Below are 21,683 nucleotides of genomic sequence, written 5' to 3' on the forward strand. Positions count from 1 at the left end.
GGGCGATGGGAGCACATGGCAAGGGGCAGGTCTCAGCTTCCCGCTGCCCATCTCTCTAGACTACTTCTCTTCATTGGCAGGCCCAAACAGGGCATCAGCATCCACTTAGTCTCTTCAAACAAAATATACAAGCATATCTAACCTTAGGCTTTTCTATCCCAGGTCAAACCTTTGCAACTGGACTGCAGTTTTAAAACCTCTCAGAGGAAAAGGTACCTGGTTATACAGGGCCTCTACATCCTTGCAGAAGACCTTTGCAGCCCAAGGATAAGATGTGTGCCTCACAAGCCTGCACAGAAGATGTCACACGACAAAAACTTTAGTCCCTTAAGTGCAATTACAGTAAGAACGAAGGCTGGATACACAAGAAGTGTAGCTGGAATGGCAGCTGGAGACTGTTGAGGAACACAACTCCCAATGCATCTCCCTACTTCTTGCTCCTAATAAGAGACCGTCCCCAAACGTGTGGAGTGTTGATACCACTTCTATAAATGGAGGCCACTGAAAGGCACGGTGCTGGTACCTGAATCCCACAGGTTTCTTAACTTTAAACTAATGTTTGCTGAACTAATGTCACAGGTAAGTGCAAGAAATATTCCTCTCACTCACAAGGTCCTGCTCCCTCAGGACATCCTTTTAGGCCACCTCAGAGACCCACAGATCTGCTCTTGCAAAGAGGAAGGACTCACATCCAGAGTACTACAGCTCAAACATATGCATCTGAATTATTATTTAAAAAGCTAAGAGGGAAAAGAAAAATAAAACCATAAATGCACCCTTCTGAACAGGCTATCCCTGTTCCCTCAAAGATATTTGCAACAATCTCTACACAGTTTTTCTTGATTTTCAGTGTGAAGGAATGCTGCCAAAAAGCCATAAAGCAGAGCACAAGATGTTTTAGTATAAAACTGGTTTCTCCCATTCCCCTCCCAAAACTATGATAAAAATCTTAACTGAAAGAGATTCTTTAATTTATCTCTCTCCTGCAAAGAGCAGGAAGATCTTTCGGAAGGCTGAAGGATACAATCTAAAGTCACGGCACATATTTCTTATCACTGTTTGAACAAGATGTGTTTATTCTTTTGGCAACGCTTTAATTTGATTTTAGCAAACGCTCCAAACTCTGCATCACCATCATCTCAGCCAAACTGCAGAAGAATCCAGAGTCCGCAAAGGGAATCTCTCTTGCTCTCATCCTCCCACCTCCCGGCACCCAGGAAACCTGGACAAGACTGGACAAACTTGCAGAGATCCTCTTCACACCCAATTTTGTGCATGCTCCTCCGCAAACATTTGTGCACAACACCTAAAATTCCAGATGTGGAGATGAGGTAGGCAGACACAATGAGATCCAAAGAGTTCCTGCTCATCAGCACCTCATCACCTCATAACTGCCCCAACATCTCTCTCCTTTTCACGTCTCCTACTCATAAACACACAGGAATGGATCTCCAGGGTCATCAAGTCCAGTGCTCTGCCAACAAAGAGTTTAATCATTCTTATATTCAATCCAGATCAAATGCTGGGTTAGATTTAGCTGGAAAAGTGGTTGGGGCAGGTTCCACCTCCAGCCTTTCAGGGCTGTGATTCACTTCCACACCCTTCTCCCCTCTCTCAGCTTTTCTCAACCAGATTTTGCCCATTTGGGAGGAACTCCTCATCTCACCATGGCATTCAGCACTGCACTCACAAGCATGGGTGCCGAGGGCGATGGCGTGAGCTCGCCATCCTGACCATGCAGCCTGCGCCAGGGCTTGCGCAAGGGCCGGTTCCCAGACAGCGGGGTGGAGTGTGCCGCACCAGCAACGGGTGCAGAGCTTGGCATCTGCAAGCAGGCAGCAAGCATCCTGGGGTGCCTGGACAAGGCACCCCAAGACATGGGCTTCAAGTGGGAAATTTTATTTCAATGGGGAAAGAAAAAAAAAAATTTCCCCTCTTTGATCTGTTTTTAAACCCAAACTATAGTCTATACCAAGTTTTTCATGAACTGGTATGGCTGCCTTCTGCCCAATCCAGCAACAGCTCTAAAGTCTGAACTCCAGCAAGCACCAGTTGCAATAAATGGCTACTTCTGTTTCCACGCTGAGAGCTTTCCCCCCTGCCCCCTTTTCCTTTTTAAGAAAACCCTGTCAAAGCACACATCTTGTTTTCCAACTTAGGATGGGCGAGGTTCATCATCACCAATATATTTTAATTGAGCATTAACAAGTCTCCATTTCTCGAAACAAGTAGTTAGAAAGTCTGCTCTTTCTCAGAAATCAAGCCAAGTCAATGCTAACCGGGTTTCCTTTCCCCAGCGTACAACATTCACTGGATGAACAAAGTCAGTGCACCATCTTCAAATCCAAGAAGGCGAAAAGAGAGCGGGGTGGGGGGGGAAGGAGAGGAAAAAAAAAACCAAAACAAAACAAAAACCCAATGAGCTGAAGTCTTTTAGAAAATCCTTCCCTGACAGCAACAGTGATGAGCGGCATTTAAGCGGAGCGAAAACGCTCCTGAGCGCATTGCTCCTGACAGATGAGCCCAGCAAGTCAACCGTAGGGACTCCACAGCCCCACCACTGCTATTCAGCGAAAGTTGATCAGATAGCAGCAGACAAATAACACCAAGCAAACACTCCAAGAAGTGCTCTCTCCACGTTTAAGAGTTTATAATTAACCTGAGGGGGCAGGAGGGGGAAAAAAAAAAAAGTCACAAATTTGGGTCTTCTGCGCGGTGGCAGCAGACAACAACCGCAGGCAGGCTGGGCGTTTGCACTCCCTGCAGAAGGGGGGACGGGGAAAGCACACGGGTTTCAGTTTACCCCTCGCTCTCCCTGAGTCACAAACCTGCCATCCCAGGCGCACAAGCCCCGAGTGTACTTTTAACAGGCTTTTCCTCGCCAGCTATCGCATCTCCTAGCTGCACTCTCGGCCTTGCAATTCCTATTTTGTTTTCTTTTCCAAGTGGCTGAGCTTCTGTCTGCTTTGGGTGTCATACCCATGCCCTCTACTTGAAGTATTTTCATCAGGAATACACACACGCACACTCACACACACATAGAGGAGCTTTTGCTGCATTGCCATGCTGACGAGTGTCAACACAGCTGCTGTCTCCGCTGGAATGTAAACCAATATTGTCGTTAGATCTCCTCAAGCCCAGGTAACTTCCTCAAAGATTTGCACAGCATGTGGCAGTTCTCCCCACTTCCACCTTACAAAGCATCGACCCAATTAAAGGCAATTAAAAAAAAATAAATCAAAGCTGCATCTTGATTTTGTGTTCCACTCGCACCCATGCAGTGCAAAGGGCTGCAGAATGCAAAATGCATCCATTGTACATGCATTCATCCTCATATAATGCGCTCAGACAAACACCCTGTATAAGATATCTTGCTACTGCTGCAAATCATGAGGCAAGGTATTAACGGCACGGAGTAAAAGAGTTATTGACGTGCACGCTAAGGCAACATTTGCAGCACAGAACCTTTGTTTGCACAGTATTTTACTTAAAAAGGTAACCTAAGAAGGGTTTTATAATGCGTTTTTGGTTATTTCCTAGATACCATCTGCTCTTAAAAACAAGCAGCAATTTTGGCAATAAAAGACTAGTAAATGAGTTATAATGCAGTCAACACAGAGACTCTTCAGACAGAGCGCTACAGGAACGCGCTCTGTATGCATTGCCCACAGTAAGCAACTGCTTTGCCTTGCTTCTCTCATGAAAGAAAGTTACGTTTGGCTGATCAAGGTTCCCAAAATAAATTCACTGTCCCAAATGTGAAGACTCAAAGTTCTTTCCCATTCCAGTAGACAGCCCAGCAAACTCTGCTTCCCATTGCAAAGGGCAAAAGTTCCAAAAAACAAGTGTACATTCCACATCTAACTTCAGGACTACGGGAGTGAAGAAATCGCATGCATTCACTAAAAATAAAAATATTTTAAAGATATGATAGCTGAAACCTAGAATCCTTACCTCGCTATACTGGGACTGGGCATTGTTTTCCAGGTACAACATGTTAGCAGTCAAATTGATCAGTGCTGCTGTTCTTTCTTCTGGCTCCAGGATTTTGACAAACACCTCCCACCCCCTAGAAGACCCTAAAAATATGTGATGCTACTTGGAAGATAACAGGACTCTGAGTGTGCCTCTCTGCATAATTGAAGTTTCCCTTATATACCTAACTATAGGCAAGGAGGAGGAGGTGGGGCTCTCCTGCCTTACCTGTCCAATCTGTCAAAGTGCCACCTGGAGTCCTCCACTCCAATGGAGAGAGGCCTCTCCCAGCTCATTAAGTAGTTAGAATTCCTTATCACCAATCTCTAAGAAGCAAAGGGAAGGGGGAGAAACAGGAGAGAGAAAGGAAGAAAAAAAAAAAAAAAAAAGAGAGAGAAAAGAAAGAAAACCATAACTATTCCCTGTCACTTTTCTACAAGTTTGGGAACTCAAAAGACAGCCATGGCTCCAAAGTAGCCGCTCCAAGAAAATTTTCTTATTTATTTATTTTCTCAGAAGACTCTAGGATTTTCTTAAGGCATCGGCTATGCTACTACCAAAGCCCAAAATGTTTGGGAAGAGAATGAGATGCAATGCTCGAGACGGGCAGCGCAGTAACGCAGCCGAGCCTCTGGCTGCTGCAGCGTGCAGGTTATGGACAAAACCCACAAGGAGCTTTCTGAGAAGCAACCACTGTTTCACACACCATAATCCAGCTACACACTCCATCATCTGTGTGCTTTCGTCCACACTCACAGCCAACAGGTCCTGTGTTCACAGGACATCACTCCTGCTACACTTCTTTCCTCCTTTGCAATTTCTTCTCGCTCACACCACAGTAATAAGCATTAAAATAATCTCGCTTAAAGAAGGAAAACGTTAAAAAAAAATTCAAAGCAACTCATCCAAAGGGACTCATGATTTCAGATTAATATATGGGACAAGTTATTGGGTAAAAACATCTGGACATTGTGCCCACAGCAAACTAAAGATTTTGAAGAGACAAATAGGAAAAGCATTTAGCCAAGGCTCGATCTGTGGGAGAAAACAGTGAGCAGACAGGCAGATCAGAACAGCCCCGCTGTGATTTTACTCTGAAGGAACAGACAAAATCCCCCGTCCTGCCCCAGTATCCCGAGCCTAGACACCCAGAGTGTGCCAGCGGCACGAGGGCTGGGCTGTTCTTGCCCCAGGTCACTCCAAAACACCCCACTGCAGGGCTCTGCCTGCAGCCTGCAGAGCAAGTGGGATGCACAGCCGCAATAAAAGCCAGCTCCTTTTGCCTGCTCAAAAAAGGGGCGAGCGCCATAGAGCAAGGGGAAACAAAACACCTCTTTAAAGGGGTGGGGAGGGGTGAAGAGAGGAAGCCAAACATCCAGATCAGAGCGTGGCCGCCTGCCCTCCCAGCCTAATGACAGCGCTTCAGACTTATTTGAGGACCTGCCATCAAGCAGACCGGTGCCTAATTGCCAAGTACCTGCCACCGGTGGTGAGTGAGCGACCTGCAGGTGCTTTGCGGGGGGACAGGGGTCTCTGGCAGGGCCAAAATCCACGCACAGCCCCAGTGCCTCCACAGCCCAGCCTCTGCCCAGGAGCTGCTGCTGCTGCTCCCCGACATGCCAACTTCCTCGCCTTTGGGCATCATTTGAGCCCAGCTTCTCTGGGCACAGCAGGAGGGGACTCCAGGTTCACAGGGAGATGAAAGCAAGCAGGCTGTGCTGCTGAAGGTGCTAGCGGCTCTCCAAGCTGCCTTCTCCAGCCCATGGCAGCAGAAGGACTGACTTCCTGCCAACCTGTGAGTTAAAGGACACTGCAAGCTCACAGCAGCTCCTTTTCCAGGCTATAGCCAGGCAGGACGTTCACAGAACTGCCACTAATAAAATGAGAGAAAATCATCTTCAGACAGGAACCAATACCAGAGCAAACACAGAGCGGAGGATCGCAGTGCCCTCCCTACCCTGCAACAGCTCCGTGCCACGAGAAGCAGGGTAGGTGCCTCGTTTAGCTCCAATCCCGTGAGCACAGCCCAGTGGAGGACTGCTTGGAACGACAGACAGAGGTTATGTTTCCAGTGCACCTTCCTGATTCCTCCCCACTGAGCACAATGCAAGGAGGTGCTTCCAAGAACAGGCTGTAGAGAGGAGCACTGAGCCCTCCCCAGCCAGAGGAGAGCCCTAACTACCACCAACATCCCAGCTTGGGCTGGTGCCACACACATCTTCAGCGCTCCTGAATTGCCAGCAAGAGCCTGCTGAGCCCACAGCAGGTTTCCTGCATTACAGGAACAACTCAGGAGACCACTGCCACAGCCCCTTCCACTCCTCTCCATCTTCCCTGGCACCACCTAGCACCAGGGGCTGTGTCTGGTGCGCCTACCTGATCTCACCTGAGATGGGTACAAAGCCAAAAAGCCACACAAGCACTCATCTGGAGATACAGGCAAGGTTTGCAGGGAGCAGCCACAGTACCGTTAGCCAAATGGGTCACTTTGCAGCACCATTGCAATGCTTGCATGGAGCTGGACATCAGGCTGGAAGTCATATGTGGATTTTCTGCTGTCTAATAGTAAGGAAAAGTTACGCTGTGCTCAGAGGACCATTTTGACCCCTGAATATTGTCCAGTTTTTGATACTGGTCTGTGAGTCCAAAAGCTATGAGGGGAAGGAAAGAGGGGGAGAATGTACATAAACAGATCTTCCAGCCTCAGCAAGTCATTGCAAAAACCTCTTTTACTAGCTATGCTATGAAACTCAGAAGATCCTCCTTTTCAGAGTCATTAATGCAGCACTGTTGTGTTGGGTATCTGCTATCTGTCCCACAGGTGGCTGGAGGTGGTTGTGAGTGAAGCAACACCCAGATGCACTACACAGAGATATGTGGAAGTTTATCCAAAGAGATCTGCATGTCAAACATGAGGAGAAGTGTATATAGCATGAATAAATTGACATGTCAGCACAAATACCTGCCCTCTGTACAGACAGCCCCAACCTGGCTCAGTGTTTCAGAGGCATTGGCCTGTGTGGTCCCCTTGAAGTGGATGCTGGACAAGTAGCTTTTTGGAAATGAGTCATCCACAAGTGACACAAAGGAGGCCACCACCACCCTGACAGAGGTGGCAACAGAGAAGGCATCAGATGCTGTGCCCAGCAGTGCTGCTGCAGTCCAGGCACAAGCATACCTATCTCATCATCCCAGGGCTCCAAATTTTGTTCCACTGAATGCACCCCCTTCACAAGATGCTTCCCCCATCTCACAGGCTGGTGCTGTGCCTTGAATATTCATACAGGTGCTGATGGAGCAAGGAAAGAGCGAGGGCTTAATCACTCACCCTTCTACCTTACCATGAGAAAGAAAAGCTCCTGGAGTCTCACCTTCTCCTTTTGCATGTGCAAAAATTTCACATAGATGAGTCCAACATCCAAACAGCAGCGAGGCAGTATCTCTTAGAGGCTCTCAGAGGGAAACTTGGCTCCCAGAATTAGCATATGCTTAAATGCCTGGTCACAAAACAAAAGGGACACCCTCCACCACCTCAAACTGCTCACTCCCTTCTCAGCAATGAGACAGGGATAGTTATCATTTATCTGAGTCTTCTGGACAGGTCTCCAGAGAAAACGCCAACATCAATCCTATTGCAACTGTGACAGTCGAAAGTCATGGCAAGACACAGTCTTTGCAGATGAAGATTATACCTTATTATACCAATTAGCCTAGTCAGAAAAAGAAAACAGATTCAGGCAAAGGCCTTCCTTCACATGTTAAAAAGAATTACTTCATATTGAGGCCAAATGAACAAGGTTTAACTCTATTCTTCTAGTCCAACAAGCTCTCCTCTGCCCTGAACAGGAAAAGAACAAACTAGAAAATAAAGACATCAACCCAAAGCATCAGGAGTTGTGCAAAGCCTGGCACTTCACGCTTTGCATGCTCAGTTGGATTCAACTTGAGAAAAAAAAAAAAAAAAAAAAGCAAGCAAAACAGCTCAGCCTCAGGAAAGGAAATCTCTTCAAAGCAAGTTTCCTCCAATACTTTAGGAAACTAAAAATAATAATTGCTAGCTAGATTTGAAAGTTTCAGCTGCAACCCTTCCAGGTCTGACTCAGATATTCTAGAGAGCTTCTGGCAATGCTCTGTGGCTCCTGCTGCGCTCCTCCTGTTTGAAAAACAAAATAATACGCAAACAAGACCCCCAAGTTTCCAGAATGAGGCATCAACCAAGTCAAATTGCTGATTCAGGTTCATTGTTTGAATGTGCTTTCCCCAATGCTGTTACATGGTTCGTCCCAGCCTCTCTCACAGGCGCCACTCGCAAGTTCTCAATAACCCTTCCTGGACACAAGGTAAGTAGGACAAATTAAAAATGTCGTTGCCACAATTGTAGCATTAAATGGAGACTGTAATTTCTTGGGGGAGAGGGAGGTGGTGTGCACACACCTGCCTGTGTGTTAGGCACTTCATGTAGAATTTCATGCAGATCAAAGAAAAAAGTCTGCTCAGTCTTCTCTACTCTTATAAAAATAGCATCTGGATCAACCACGTACGTCACCACGGACTGTGACATTCACTCAGCTCAGAAATGTTTACAAATTAGGACTGAGATAACAGAAGGAGCAGAGAAAAAATAGAATGTGGAGTTTGTTTGTTGTTTTTTTTTTTTCTCCTGTTTGTTACATCTGAATAATTTCTGAATGGTCAAAAAACAAGCCTCTACCAATTGGCATCAGGAGACTTTCCAGTAAAGACAGGGACAGACATGACAGACTGCAATAGCAGGCAGCCAAGTTAAAGAACAAAAAGAAAATTCTTTCAAAAAATGTAAAAGTTATTCTTTCTTCTTGAAAACTCATGCAGAGCCAGTCTCCACTGCTCAAACCACAAGGAAGAGGGGAAGAAGAACCCAGCACATATTGAAACAGGGACTTTCCCCTTCAAAAAAAAAGAAAAAAGTTATCTATGGCAAAATAAAACATATAAAAAGAGAGAGATGCTGCTGAAACACAGCATCTTGCCTACTGCTGAGCAGATACAGCCTTGTGCGCATCCCAGGCAGGATGCTGCGGAGCATGGGAGCTTGGCTCATCCGTGTGCAGGAGAGGGACAGGCACCACCAGCCCTCGCAGGGTTAACCCCTCTGCTTCACCCACAAGCAAAAATTCAGTGCCCTCCTGGTTTCCCCACCACTGACCCAGGGACAGGTCTGATGGCCAGAACTGTGTATGAACCCTCAAGCAAAGAACAGGAATGTTCCTAGGTTGCAGGAAGGCTGTGAGTACTTAGTACCGAGGATCAATCCTTTCTTTCAAGGACTTCAAATTGCAATATTTTTTTTTGTCCCATTTTAAAAGTGCAGGGTAAAGAGATGGACTGGCCGAGGGCAGCAGAGGCCAGCTCCTGGCTCTGCCCACAGCACAGGCTGGCTTCTCCTTCCCCGAGGAGCAGGCCCTTCCCAAGGCCATCGCCTGTCACAACAGCCCTGCCCTCCGACCCTGGGTAAACATCTGCGCACGCTGCTTATTTGAGCTCCTATAGACTCCTTATCTCCCCCAGAACACCCCTAGGGCTAATTAGAGAGTTAATGGCATCATGTCAGGAGATAACACTATGCCGGGGAGCGGGGAGATGGAAGGTGGAAGGTTGTGAAACAAAACCTGTTCCCTTCACAACTGCTGTGCAATATTGGTTTAGGAAGAGCGCACGCAGCCCCCAGGGACTCTGCCCTCCAGCTGCCGAGCTTCATTTAATAAGAGAACAAGACACTCCTCTGGAGAGATTCAGCTCTCCAGCCAAGATGATGCAAGGTCCTCGCACCTTCCCTGCTATCTGCACAACCAAAACCCCTCCAACCCCACGGAACCAGGTCATTCCCACGAAAGTGCCAGCAGGGACTCGCTTCCCACAGTTGGTGTATGATGCAGGATGGGCACCAAGCATACAGATGATTTAATCAAAAAGTGTTGTCTGTTTATTTCTGGTGCTCCTTTTACCTAATTCTCCCACGTTTGTTTTTTTTTGTACCCTCGTCACTCTTTAAAGAACAGTTGCTTTCAGCAAAAATGCTTAGACATAAAAGGAAACAACCATCTGGACAGAGATCTTTCTTTACAAGGCAGCTGATAAGCCTGGAAAACCACTGGCCAGCAGACACTTCTGCACTGATGAGTACAAAACCATGGGTCAGCAGACACCTGCACATGGAGACATGACCACGGGACTTGGTCCATCTTGGTTGAAGATGTCCCTGCTTCTTGCAGGGGGCTTGGACTAGATGACCTTTGAAGGTCCCTTCCAATCCAAACTATTCTATGACTTTGAGGGTTCAAACCTCTACTATCAGCAGCTCTTTTGTCAGAGTGACAACCCTCAACATTCAAACTGCATTTTTGCCTGATGAGGATCTTTGGATGCTCAGCATAGCATGCTTGACACCCCCCCCATATTCATAAAATATTTTGCAAAAGTAAGAGAGGAAGTTACACAAGAAAATTCCTGAGAATTGTCCCTAAGCAGCACGAACAGCCCCATCCCTGCAGCTGGAGATGGGTCAGGGTCATGGCACAAACCTGCATCCCAGCACAAGACAGAGTGCTCCAGCCAGAAAAAGGGAAAAGCAGGAGACAGCAACAGATTAGCGTCTTTGTTTTTAATTATGAGAGAGGAGCAATTGTTGACAGACCAGGGTTGTTCTTGCACAAGCAGCTGAGGGGAAAGTGTTGTTCTTCCCTTATCTTATATAAACTACAGATTGCTCTCGGGAAACGTGCAACTGTTCATAAATGCACAATCACAGCAGTTCTTTCCAACCAGCCTCCGCTGTGCTGCCAACTCCCTCCCACCCAAGCTTTTGTACAATAAAACAACATAAAAAAAAAAAAAGGTTATCAGTTTGCATTAATTTGAGAACAGTGTTCCCAATCTCTGGTTAAACCCTGGCACTGCAACCAAGGACCATTCACACTTCTCACGTGTGCACATCATCATAATCCTACATTCCCCTTGTGTTCTGGGTCACAACCTACACCCCCTAGATGGCCAGGGAGCCTGTTTGCTCCTTGTTTCCAATGCAGAAATGTTGCATTTTGCAGTGCTGCTCTTTGTCCGTGTGCCCTCTGCTTGCTCTCACATGCCATTTCCACCATTCCACCACCAGTACAGCAACAGCCATAGGGTGAACAGGCACAGGGTCCAGTTATTTGGCCAGTGACCTTCCCCAGAAGATGGACCACTTTAGTTTCTGACTTGCTTAATTTTAATCCAGTCTGGACACCATCATGAGGTCCACTGTACCCATCCATGCCCTTGACAAGAAGCCAAAGGTACCTCAGGGTACCTTTTCCTTCTATTTAAGCAGGCTGGAGATAAAAATCCATGCTTTTAAAGTGACAGTTACATTCGTTACTGAGAAGTCCTTTGATCTTTCATTAATCTTTGCAAATTCAGATGCTGATTAGCAAAGAGTTCATTCAGCAGTGAGAGAACAAACTCAGGCCACAAACCACTCCTTAATCTACGCTTCACAGAGATTGATTTAATTTTCTGTGACTGCTTGACAATTCACTCCCTCATTAATTTAAATGCTATCAAATCAGCAACAGTGAGGTGGAAAGCAGATGGTAGAGACATTCACATGAAAACATTACCTAATCCAAAAGTCTCCTCATGAAATATTGGAGGAAAAAATAATAGTCATTAACAGGACTGTGGGCAGGATCTGCAGAACCACAAAGCAACACATAGCAAGACTTTGGATGCATTAGACTTTCTTCAAAGCAAGAATCCCAATTAAAAACAAAAGCTACACCACACAGCTCGCTGTGGCGCAGACACTTTGGCAGTGCTGGACAAGGAAGGGGAGCAGGATGCTCCCAGCACTGTGCTCCAGGTTTGTCTTAGCCTGAAAGGAGCATCCCAGGCGCCTGGCCACCCCTCCCAGGCACAGTCAGCACTGTAGCTTGCAACAGGGCTGTGAGGTACTCTCCATCCAGCTCACCCCACAAAGAGGGGTACCACAAAGCTCGGCAAGGTTTTCATTTGGCTGGAAATGCACAGCTTGATTCATCACCCTACTTCCAGGTAACATGAGAGAAGGGCCTCATTCCCCTCCCGTCACCAGTTTGGTTTGGGGGGGGGGGGGCGGGGAGTAAGAAGTCCAGAGAAATGTGAACTTTGGGGATGGTCACTCCACTTCTGTGGGTGCTCAAACTGTCCTTCATGGCTTGCTGAAATGCCAGCTGCCAAGGCATTTACCACATACGGGCTCTAACCCAACCAAAGTGTTCCCAACAAATAATATGAGAAATATATTTATAATTTAAGGAAAGAAGAGGATCCTATCAACTAGACAGAAACACATAGTGAAGTTCCCAGCAAGACAGAATAAATCTTAAGCCTGCTCCGGAGGCAAAAGTACCTACGGTCTGTTGCTCCAAGATCAAGATCCCTTTTAATTAAGTGTTTGTGCAGACTTTTAAAAGATGTAAAATAAGCACTAACACATTATTGCTCCACACTTAAGCAAGGAGCACGTGCAGCACCATGGAAGCCTTTGGAGGCAGGACAAGCTGCTTGGGGAAGACATTTTCTGAAGCGACTGCTTCTTTTGTTTGGAGGTATTTGCATGTAGGCAGATGACAGGACTCGCAATTGCAACACTCTTCCATCCCAAGTGCTCGTAGCAATACAAGCCAGGGATTTAAAGACAGCCCATAACAAATGTAAAACACCCCATCGCACGTGGCTCTTTTCCAAAAGATTTGTGCTTTTCAGCTTAAAATTAGTTTATTCCCTCCCAAGATGAACATAAAGCAAGATACTAAAAGGGCAGAAATATTTAAAGGAATTTTAAATACACCTCCAAAGTTATCTATAGCACAGCAGACAGGTCACCCAATGGTTTTCTTCAATAGCACTGAGAATTCAGGGAAGCAGCATTAAAATAAAACTGGTGTAATGATACTCATCAAGTGGCTGCAGTCCTAAGAAAGAAATGCAGCCAGTCCTGGTCTGCAGCCAGAATCAGGGCAAAACAGCACAGGAAAGTGAAAAATTATTTTAATGAAACATAAATACGTCTTTAGAGCCCTACTACAGGCAGAATGAGAGAAGTCTTCAGGCCTTGGCCAAACTGACTGTGCATGTACATTCTCTATGTGCATCCTTTATCTGAAATAACTGACTATTTCTGGATTTGGATCTGCAGTCTCAAATGCTATCGGATCATTTGGAGGGATCAACACTGCAGAAGACTGAACACTCAACAGGATTAAAAAGCCAAGCCTAGATGAGCTTACGGGTTCAACTGCAAACAAGAGAGGTGCTGGAGGGAAACTTCCAACAGAATAATGCATTTGCTCATTATGGAAATGCCTCTGCATAATCTCAACTTTCTTTGCACAGCTATGGAACGAACAAATACCCACAAAGAAGAGAAACTTGGCAAGCCTCAAACGCTCTCAAGCACAAACCAGACAGTAATAAAAGCTTTGATCACATCCCTGTGCTGTACAAAGTTCTTCCTTCCTTTCTATGGTCAATCTGGGAATATTTAGGCATAGAGACAGACGGCCACACAACCCACTTTACTGCATCTAGTAATCAAATCAGACTTATCCTCCAGGTGCAAAACCATTTCCCATCAAAATGCAGGGCTGTGGCACATGCCAGAACCCTGGGAAGCACGCATCATGCATTAGTCAGCCCCTGCTTTGGGACACCCTTCCTGCACTGCTCAGCCACTCCGTGCATAGCACACCAGCTCCCTGCCCTGCTGCTGGTACGCAGGGATGTCCTCCCCGTCCCGCAGTCCCATCACTGGTTTTCATCTGCTTCCTCAGCCATTACCTTGTAGCAAGCGGAGCTCTCTTCTCCTGACCCAGTAAAACATTTAAGCAAGCAATTAAAAGTTAACTGACATCAGAGCCTGCGCTTTAATACTACAGCATTGGATAGGATGCAACAGACATCCTTCTGGACAGTGGGTTGGTTAATGTCTGTCCATCATATTCTTGCACACTTGAACCTGACCACAATCCCCAGCTTATACCGGTTAGGAGGTTTCTAGAGACCCAGAAATTCAGTGCATGGCCACCAAATATGAATTACTGAACTGATTTACATAGCACTAAGGCTGAGAGCATGCAGAAGAGATCTACCAGCTACCCTCACCACCACGGGCCAGGCTAACTCTGCAGGGGCCTCAGCCCCACTCCTTTCCAGCTCTCTGGGCTGCAGCATGGGAAAGTATCCTGTGCCAGGTGGATAGGATCGCTCCTCCATGAGCCTACAGCAGGGTAAATCTGGGAAAGGTTTCTTGTTCCCATCAGCAAGCATCAAACACCAACTCTGAGATTTGTCACGGGTGCAAGGGCTGAGGCTGAGAGCCTCAACACCTCCATGCCCTACATGGGACACATCTAGTCTCTCCTACAGCCCAGTTTTTCCTCCAACTCTGCGTATAAAGGAAAACAGCAAAGTTACAGACCTGAAGCTGTCGCTTTTAAAACTATGAAACACATGTTACACCTATAAAATTTCAGTAGCCACCATGCTTGGGATGCTCACAGCCCATGGAGCTGAGGACCCAAACCCAGAAGGACACAGCCCTGTCAGAAGCACCCACATCACCATCCCTGCAGCAGAAACCCACCCCACGGGGAGCTCAGTGGTGCCTAGCAAAGCCACACACAGCAAATCCCCACAATGATTTGCAGAAGACGAAGAAGGACAAATAAAAAAAATAATTAAAAAAAAAAGCCAAGGAATTCTCTCTCCCTTTTGTGGGGAGGGACAGATCCAGGTTAAGAAAACTCTGACCACGGCGACTGTCTGGGGAAAGGCATTCCACTGAACTGGTTAGGCAAGGGGCTGCGGGGAGGACTGCTCGCTCAGGGGCATGAAAGGAAGGTATGTACAGGGGGAGGGGGACGAGCTGCTCCATCACTCTGGACAGCACTCCTGCTCCCACCCACGAGGTCCCTGGACATGCTGCTGGGATGGTGGCAGGAGACTTCCAGACTCTGCAAGCCCTGCAAATAACACTTTTATCAGGATGCTGCTTGCTGATGTCCTTAGCCCAAAGCAGCTTCATCTGGGTCCAGACTAATATCTCTTGGCATCGGCAAGCAGTTTAAAGGACTTCTGAGGGAAGATGAAGGCAATTTTGCATCTGGTACAGCAAGCTGAGAGCACACCATGAGGGCTCCAGGGCAGTTGAGAGGTTATTGCACCGACACATGCCTGTTCCTAGAGAGAGGTCCCCAGACCCTTCCTCCCTGTTGCTCCAGGGCATTTAATCAGTCATGAAAAAAAAGAAAAAAAAAAATCATACAACATCATCTGGTTGCTAGCACTGCAGGAGACAACCTTTGAGATCAGCGTTCCTCTTGAACACAGGGACCAGGCCAGCATCCCACCAAAGACCCCACAGCTGCTGGCTACATCCTCGGTCAGGGAATAGGCTGGGGACCACCTTCTTTGATGAAGCCTAACAAATGGCAGGTGGCCCACAAGGAGACACATTCCACTTACCTTCCCAGCCCTCTGCAGCTCCTTCCCACGCCAGGGCCATGGCAGATAGGAGATGTTCTCCGCACCCACAGGGACCACCAGCCCCTCACTTCGGCTGTGCAAAAAGCCAGCTCTCCGCTGGGATTTCCCAGCCTGCCTGCGGTTAACGCCATGGGAGAGGAAGGGGCACAGCCGGCAGCCTCACAGACAGGCCACCCAGGACATTGTGAAAGAGCCGGTCACAAGGCACGCGGCTGGGGAAGGCTGCTGACTATCTAATGTTACACCAGTCCCACAAACCTTCTTCCTGTCCTCTCCAGCTCTTCTCATCCCAAGGTAGTGCTGATCACCAGTTTATCATGCCCTTTTCTTATATGGGACACAGGAAGAATAGTTCTTCCTTAAACCAAGAGCGTGAGAACCTAAAAGGTCCTGGCTCAGAGATAGACCTGTAGCTCAGACAAGAGGGTTTTTTTTTTGTCACCCAACCATCTTCTCCAGCTCTCTCTCCATATAGTTGCATTTTGAAGGTAATGAACACATCTGAGGTGTTCAGCAGGGCAGGATTCACGCTCATTTCCCAGCTCACTGGTGAGACAGTTTCTTCAGGTACTGGTCTGAACACTGTAGCTCCCTCCTCACCACCAGCTCTGTTATGAACAAGCAACTGTAGCTCTCCAAAATTAACTAATAATAATTTTAAAATCACAGCTCTCACCAACACAACTCTTGGGACCAAGGATGGACATCTTTTAAGGCTGAAAGTTTCACTTTTCAGCCATGAGTTGCAAGAAGGTGCAGAGCTTATTTAAAAGGCAGATTAAGGTTGCCTTGAAGTCCACATAAGGACAAATGCTTTAAACAAATCAGTCTTAATTGCTTTACACCTATTTAAGTCTCACATAGTGGTACATTTTGGAAAAAAAGTTGACTTTTCTCTTCTCCTAAGACAAATGTAATAATAAAAAGCACTCTGCCTTGATCTCACTGTTCATCTCCCAGGGCCCCTCTGTTTCTGCTGCATTCCTTTGTGTTTATCTGCCCTCTTCAACTCTGCGCTGCAATCAGCTGCGTGTGGCACCTCGCGTCTAGAAGCGACATGGCTGAGGTTACAGGAGAGACAGGTGCAAGGGGAGCTCTTGCCCCCAAGCTATCCAAAGGAAAAGAGAAGCTGGAGGGGAAGAGGGTTGTAAGGTATTTCAGATTAAAGCCGACAAACAGCAAACACCTTGCCCCAGGCTACACATTCTCTGCCAACGCAAGCTGCAGCGGCTGCGAGCCCCAGAAACAGCAAAGCAAACATGGACTTCTCTGCGAGGGGGAGTTGTCACCTGTCAGGGATGTTTGCAAATTTATAGGGAGGTGGTGGTAAGGGGAGTAAAAAGAGCTTTCCTCCTTTTAAAAGACGGGCTGTTTGCACAGGTTTGCGATGCATATTTTGCTTTGTTAAGGCTTTTGTGCAGCACTCAACTGAGCTAAGGTGCTGTCTTCCACAGAAGACAAACTGGAACATTTATTAATGTACATACATTAATGTACTCTGAGCCGCTGCCTTACAGTAAGGGCGAGGATGGGATGGAATTTCCCCACTCCCCCTTCGGCTTGTCATATCCATGAAAAAAAACTTCTTAAAGAAGTCACAGTGCAGCCCAGCCTCTTCAGAAATGCCTCCTGCAAGGCTAGAATCAAACCCATCACAAGCCAGAAGTAACTCCACTCCTGCCCTCCTCTCCTAGCCCCACTGCTCAGTCCAGCAGTGCTCAGAGAGAATGAGAGGAAGGGATTTTCCACAGATGTTTCACCACACCACAGACGTGAGAGGGAGACTCTGAACAAGGGCCACCACAGTGGTCTGCCCATGGCTCAGAGGAACTGGAGATGGGGAGGCTTTGCTAGCACCCAGGGCAGCATGTCCAGGTTTGGGCATGGAAAGAGGAAAGTTTCTTCTGATTACTTTTAAACTGTTGGGGATTGTTTTTTTTTTTTAAAGGGCATAGTTAGTTCAAATGGAACATTACCAACTATTGTGAAAAGTAGGAGCTCCACTAAACATGGGGAATCTTTCGGACTAGCTATTGAAGAGACACCATTTCACTGGAGCTGTGCTACAGAGGTGGAAAGAGTTGAGAAGTAGCCTTTCAGATCCAGATGCTGATTGAAGGCCTGTACACCACCCCCCTGCACAAAACCTGAACACAGAATCAAAAGATAAGCAGGCTTGACATCAGTCACCTCTCCTCATGCTCTCAGAGTAGCTTCACCGCATTAGCCAAGCCCATATCCAACCTCAAAGTGCCCTCTTTACCCTTTGCAATCTTGCACAGAACGAGGAGAGCGCTGCAGCCTCCCCAGCCGTCAGACCAGAGCAGCAGTAACAGGTCAAACCCCTCGCACCAGGGCCTGCCATCAGCCTGGCCTGGGAGCTCCTTCCTTGCAGAAGCAACCCTTCAGGTTACCAACACAGCCAGGATGCAGGCCCCCAACACATCGTGGTTGGGCACATTAAAAATGGTGGTTGGTTAGCCAGGGAATTCACTGACAGTTTCTCAGGATGGAAACTCAGTGGAAGAAGACTATTTACAAACACCAATACAAACTACAAAGCACATGTGATTTTTAGCCTAAAGTATCCAAACCTCAAGAAGAACAGAAATGAGACATGAACAGCTTGAACTCCTGAAACACCTCCTGCTCCAGCCTACAAGAATAGCACCTGGCTTCTTCACCAGAGCTGTTGCTACGGAAGAGCTGGTCAGTTTGTGCCAAAGGCAATGAAGCAGCAAGTACCAGTGCCTCATCTGCATTCCAGTCTCGAGCCATACTGGTGAGACACCCATGCTCAAGACTTGTTACAAACACTCTCTAGCTTCACCTGTCTGGAGACACAGGAGGAAAAAAACCTCAAACATGGTCTGAAATCAAGTTCTCATTTATATCTGACCTTCAATGGGGGCAGGGGGAGTGGGGAGGAATTATCAATGAAGAACCCCTGCCTCTGGTCATCAGAATTGCAACTGTGCCCAGAACACCAACTATTTTAACCCTGAGGCCACATAAACTAGGGCAGGGACACCTTCCACTAGACCAGATCACTCAAAGCCCCATCCAGCCTGGCTTTGAACACTTCTAGGGATGGGGCATCCATAACTTCTCTGGGCAACCTGTTCCAGTGCCTCACCAGCCTCATAGTAAAGAATTTCTTCCTTATGTCTAATCTAAATCTACCCTCTTCCAGTTTAAAGCCATTATGCCTTGTCCTATCACTACATATCCTTGTCAAAAGTCCCTCCCCAGTTTTCTTGTAGGTCCCTTTAGGTACTACTGAAGGTACACACCACTCAGTTTGGCCAAATACAGACACTGCTGTTCACCACCACCACAGTCACTTGGTAGAGCCAAGCTCCTGTGGGTAGGTCACAACAGGCAAAGTAAAAAGGAACATCCTCGGTCAGAGGCATTGGCCACAGCTACTCCACCAAGATGGGGGAAGATTGCCTCAAGGCAACGCAGCGAGAGTAGCTCCTGCAAAAACTCCTCATCTGTCCCAAAAGGTTAAGGAAGTTCTTCTCACTACTCACCCACATTGGGTCATTCAGCTCTGTGTCCTGCAGCCGAACGCAGTCCATGCTAATCTCTATTTTGTTTGTAGGGCCATTTTCAGATGGGCCATCGATGAAGTTCAAATCGATCGGCTGAACCGAGCATATTGGCCTGAAAAGAACAGAATAAGGCAGTTAAAACTGGCCAAATCCTGGCTCCTTGCCTGTCCACATACTAGAGTGTCACACGAATCAGTCTCACGACAAAGTAATTACTTAATGAACAACCACCTCATCACCCGCTATGCTAAGAGCGGCCCCTCAACAGGACAGGGCCTGGAGAGACATTTCACTTGCCTGACCAAAAAAAAAAAATGAGGTAAGAGCAGAGGAGTTAAATCATAAAGACAGAACTCATGGAGGATTTATGTCAGTAACTGTCTCAGCATCAGTCATGAGAAGACAATCAGTAGTATTTCCTTCAATGGCCCTGACAGAGTGAACTCTGAACCATCTCCACCTCCTCTCCCTTCCTGGCACCAGGAAAGGAGGAAAACATGCAGCCTGGACATAGAGTAATGACCTCATTTCCTTAGGGGAAAACGCCAGCCATCCACCTTAAGTGACCATGTACTGGAAAGCAGCCAGCTCAGCAACCAAAGGTCTTGAAGAGAGACAGTGCCACTGCTGATCTCTGCTTCTGTTCCCCATAGCTTGATGAAGCACCTCTTCAGAGCTCAAGGGCTGTTAGTCAACATAGACTCACATCCACATCTTGTAAATCAACAGGTGCAGAAGACTCCAAAACCCCCAGCATCAGTCCCCTGAGCAGCCTAATTATAGAGGCGTCCTGTCCCAAAACATCACAGGCTCCACGTAAGTACTACTTACTGTTCCAGGAAGTCCCAGATATGCTGGAGCATCTCTGGGCTGAGAAATTCCCTGGGCTGTGAGCTCTGCGACATGGCTGATCGGTAGTAACTCTCCTTCCAGGAGAAGTGTCTTGGAGTTTCTACAAACCTTAAAAAACAAAAGAAAAAAAAAAAAGAAAACAAAAAAAAGAAAACACACACAAAGATATGTTGAATGCATGAGCCCAGCTTGATGAAAACCCATAAATAGAAGCTATTGTGTGAAAAAGGAGACACGCTGAATGCCTGGAACATTCACAGCTGTACAACACACATTCCACACTGCTGCAGATGCTGTATTTAGACGGGAGAGAATTTGTTCATCCTTTTCAATAAGTTCAGAGCCCACTGGGATGCTGCGTCATAAGAATCCCACAGGGGTGAGGAAAAAAAAAAAAAAGAAAATAATCAACTTTCCATATAAAGCAGGTCGTCTTTGCAGCAGGTGAAGCACCTAAGTAGTGTGCGACTCCACTCTCCCTGGCTGGTTGCCTCTCTAGATTGCATGCTGTTGGGTGATTTAGGTGACTTCTCCTACACTCAGCCACTGCAGCTGAGGTCTTGGACTAAAATAAATATTTTTTTAAAATTTGAATGATAAGGATTTAAAATATCTTCTTTTTGCTTTATTTTCTATGGAAATAAGTTCCACCATATCGATTATATCTGCTTGTCTACTGCCTTCTCACCTCTAATAATTTCTGAGCCCGACCGGCTCATTTCCGCCAGATCTGCTAATTACCTTGGCCATTTTTATCCCCTTAAGCTCCCACAAGCCTCACAGAAATAGGTGGGCCCAAGTGGAGCAGTGACGAAGCCGGAGCACTCGCGCCTTCCACAGCTGCACATTCTCATCCCACTGGCCAATTTCTAAATTCAAACACAGCAGCTTTTACACCCGTGTCAAAATACTCAACGGCTGCAGGGATGCAAGGGGGGGGGGGGGGGTGGGATGAATTTCTCAAGTGTATTTGCAGTTGACAAAAACTCTCAGTTCAACTTAATTAAAACACGAGGCAGATGACTGCCTTTCCTGCTACAAGGACAGAGGCACCCTGCAAAATTTTCTTATAAAAGAGTTGTTTCAGCACAACACAAGCAAACAGCCTGCTCCTTGCCAGGGGAACGGCTGCAGCAGGAGCCAAGGCTATAAATGGATTCCAAGAAGAATGGGACTAACATTTGGTTTGGCACATTTTGGTGCTGTTTCACACAATGGTCTAAACAAATTGCATGGAAGACCCTAATTTATTAAGCTGCCAAAATTAAGAGTGTTTCAGAGGGAGGATCATACTACAGTTGTTCTTCTCCTCTACTTTTTCCTGAAGCATCTATTTCCGACCGCTCTCAGAGGGATCTAGCTCTCTCTACTGAATTGAATGGCTTCTTATGTTTTGAGGATGACTGATCGGCAGAAAGCAGGGCTTTCCTCACCTCTGCTGCTCTTTGGAAAGAGAAGACAGTTTTCCTAAGCTAATGGAAATCAAAGCGGTTTTGCCCCCCACAGCTATAGCTAAGCATGCCTCAAAATAGGTGAAAGTATCACTTCAGTTGCTCATGTTTTTTTTGTGATTAACAAAAAAAAAAAAAACCAACCCAAACCCCAACCTTTAAAAGTTCATGAACAGCCAAAGACAAAAATAAAATACAGAAGTGTCACAGCCAATAGCTCTGTCTCACAGATGTGAGCACATACCCACACTGCATATGAATAAACAAACACAAATCCTCCGAGAACAGCAGTTATCCCACAAAG

General features: G+C 46.8%; 1 protein-coding gene across 2 annotated transcripts in view; it reads right to left on the reverse strand.

The window, feature by feature from the left end:
- TP63 (tumor protein p63) overlaps positions 1-21,683 on the reverse strand; it is a 104,640-nt gene that overhangs the window by 63,641 nt on the left and 19,316 nt on the right. The window contains exons 2-3 of one of the 2 annotated variants that reach the window (XM_086754316.1): positions 19,908-20,036; positions 19,056-19,188 (exon numbers count right to left, since the gene is read on the reverse strand). In XM_086754316.1, the coding sequence (XP_086610442.1) occupies positions 19,056-19,188; positions 19,908-20,036 (262 nt within the window). Of the gene's footprint in view, positions 1-19,055; positions 19,189-19,907; positions 20,037-21,683 lie in introns of those variants that run through there. The other variant, XM_086754317.1, reaches the window with a different exon arrangement.

Source organism: Chlamydotis macqueenii, chromosome 9 (assembly GCF_036417535.1).
Source record: "Chlamydotis macqueenii isolate bChlMac1 chromosome 9, bChlMac1.mat, whole genome shotgun sequence".
NCBI lineage: Eukaryota > Metazoa > Chordata > Aves > Otidiformes > Otididae > Chlamydotis > Chlamydotis macqueenii.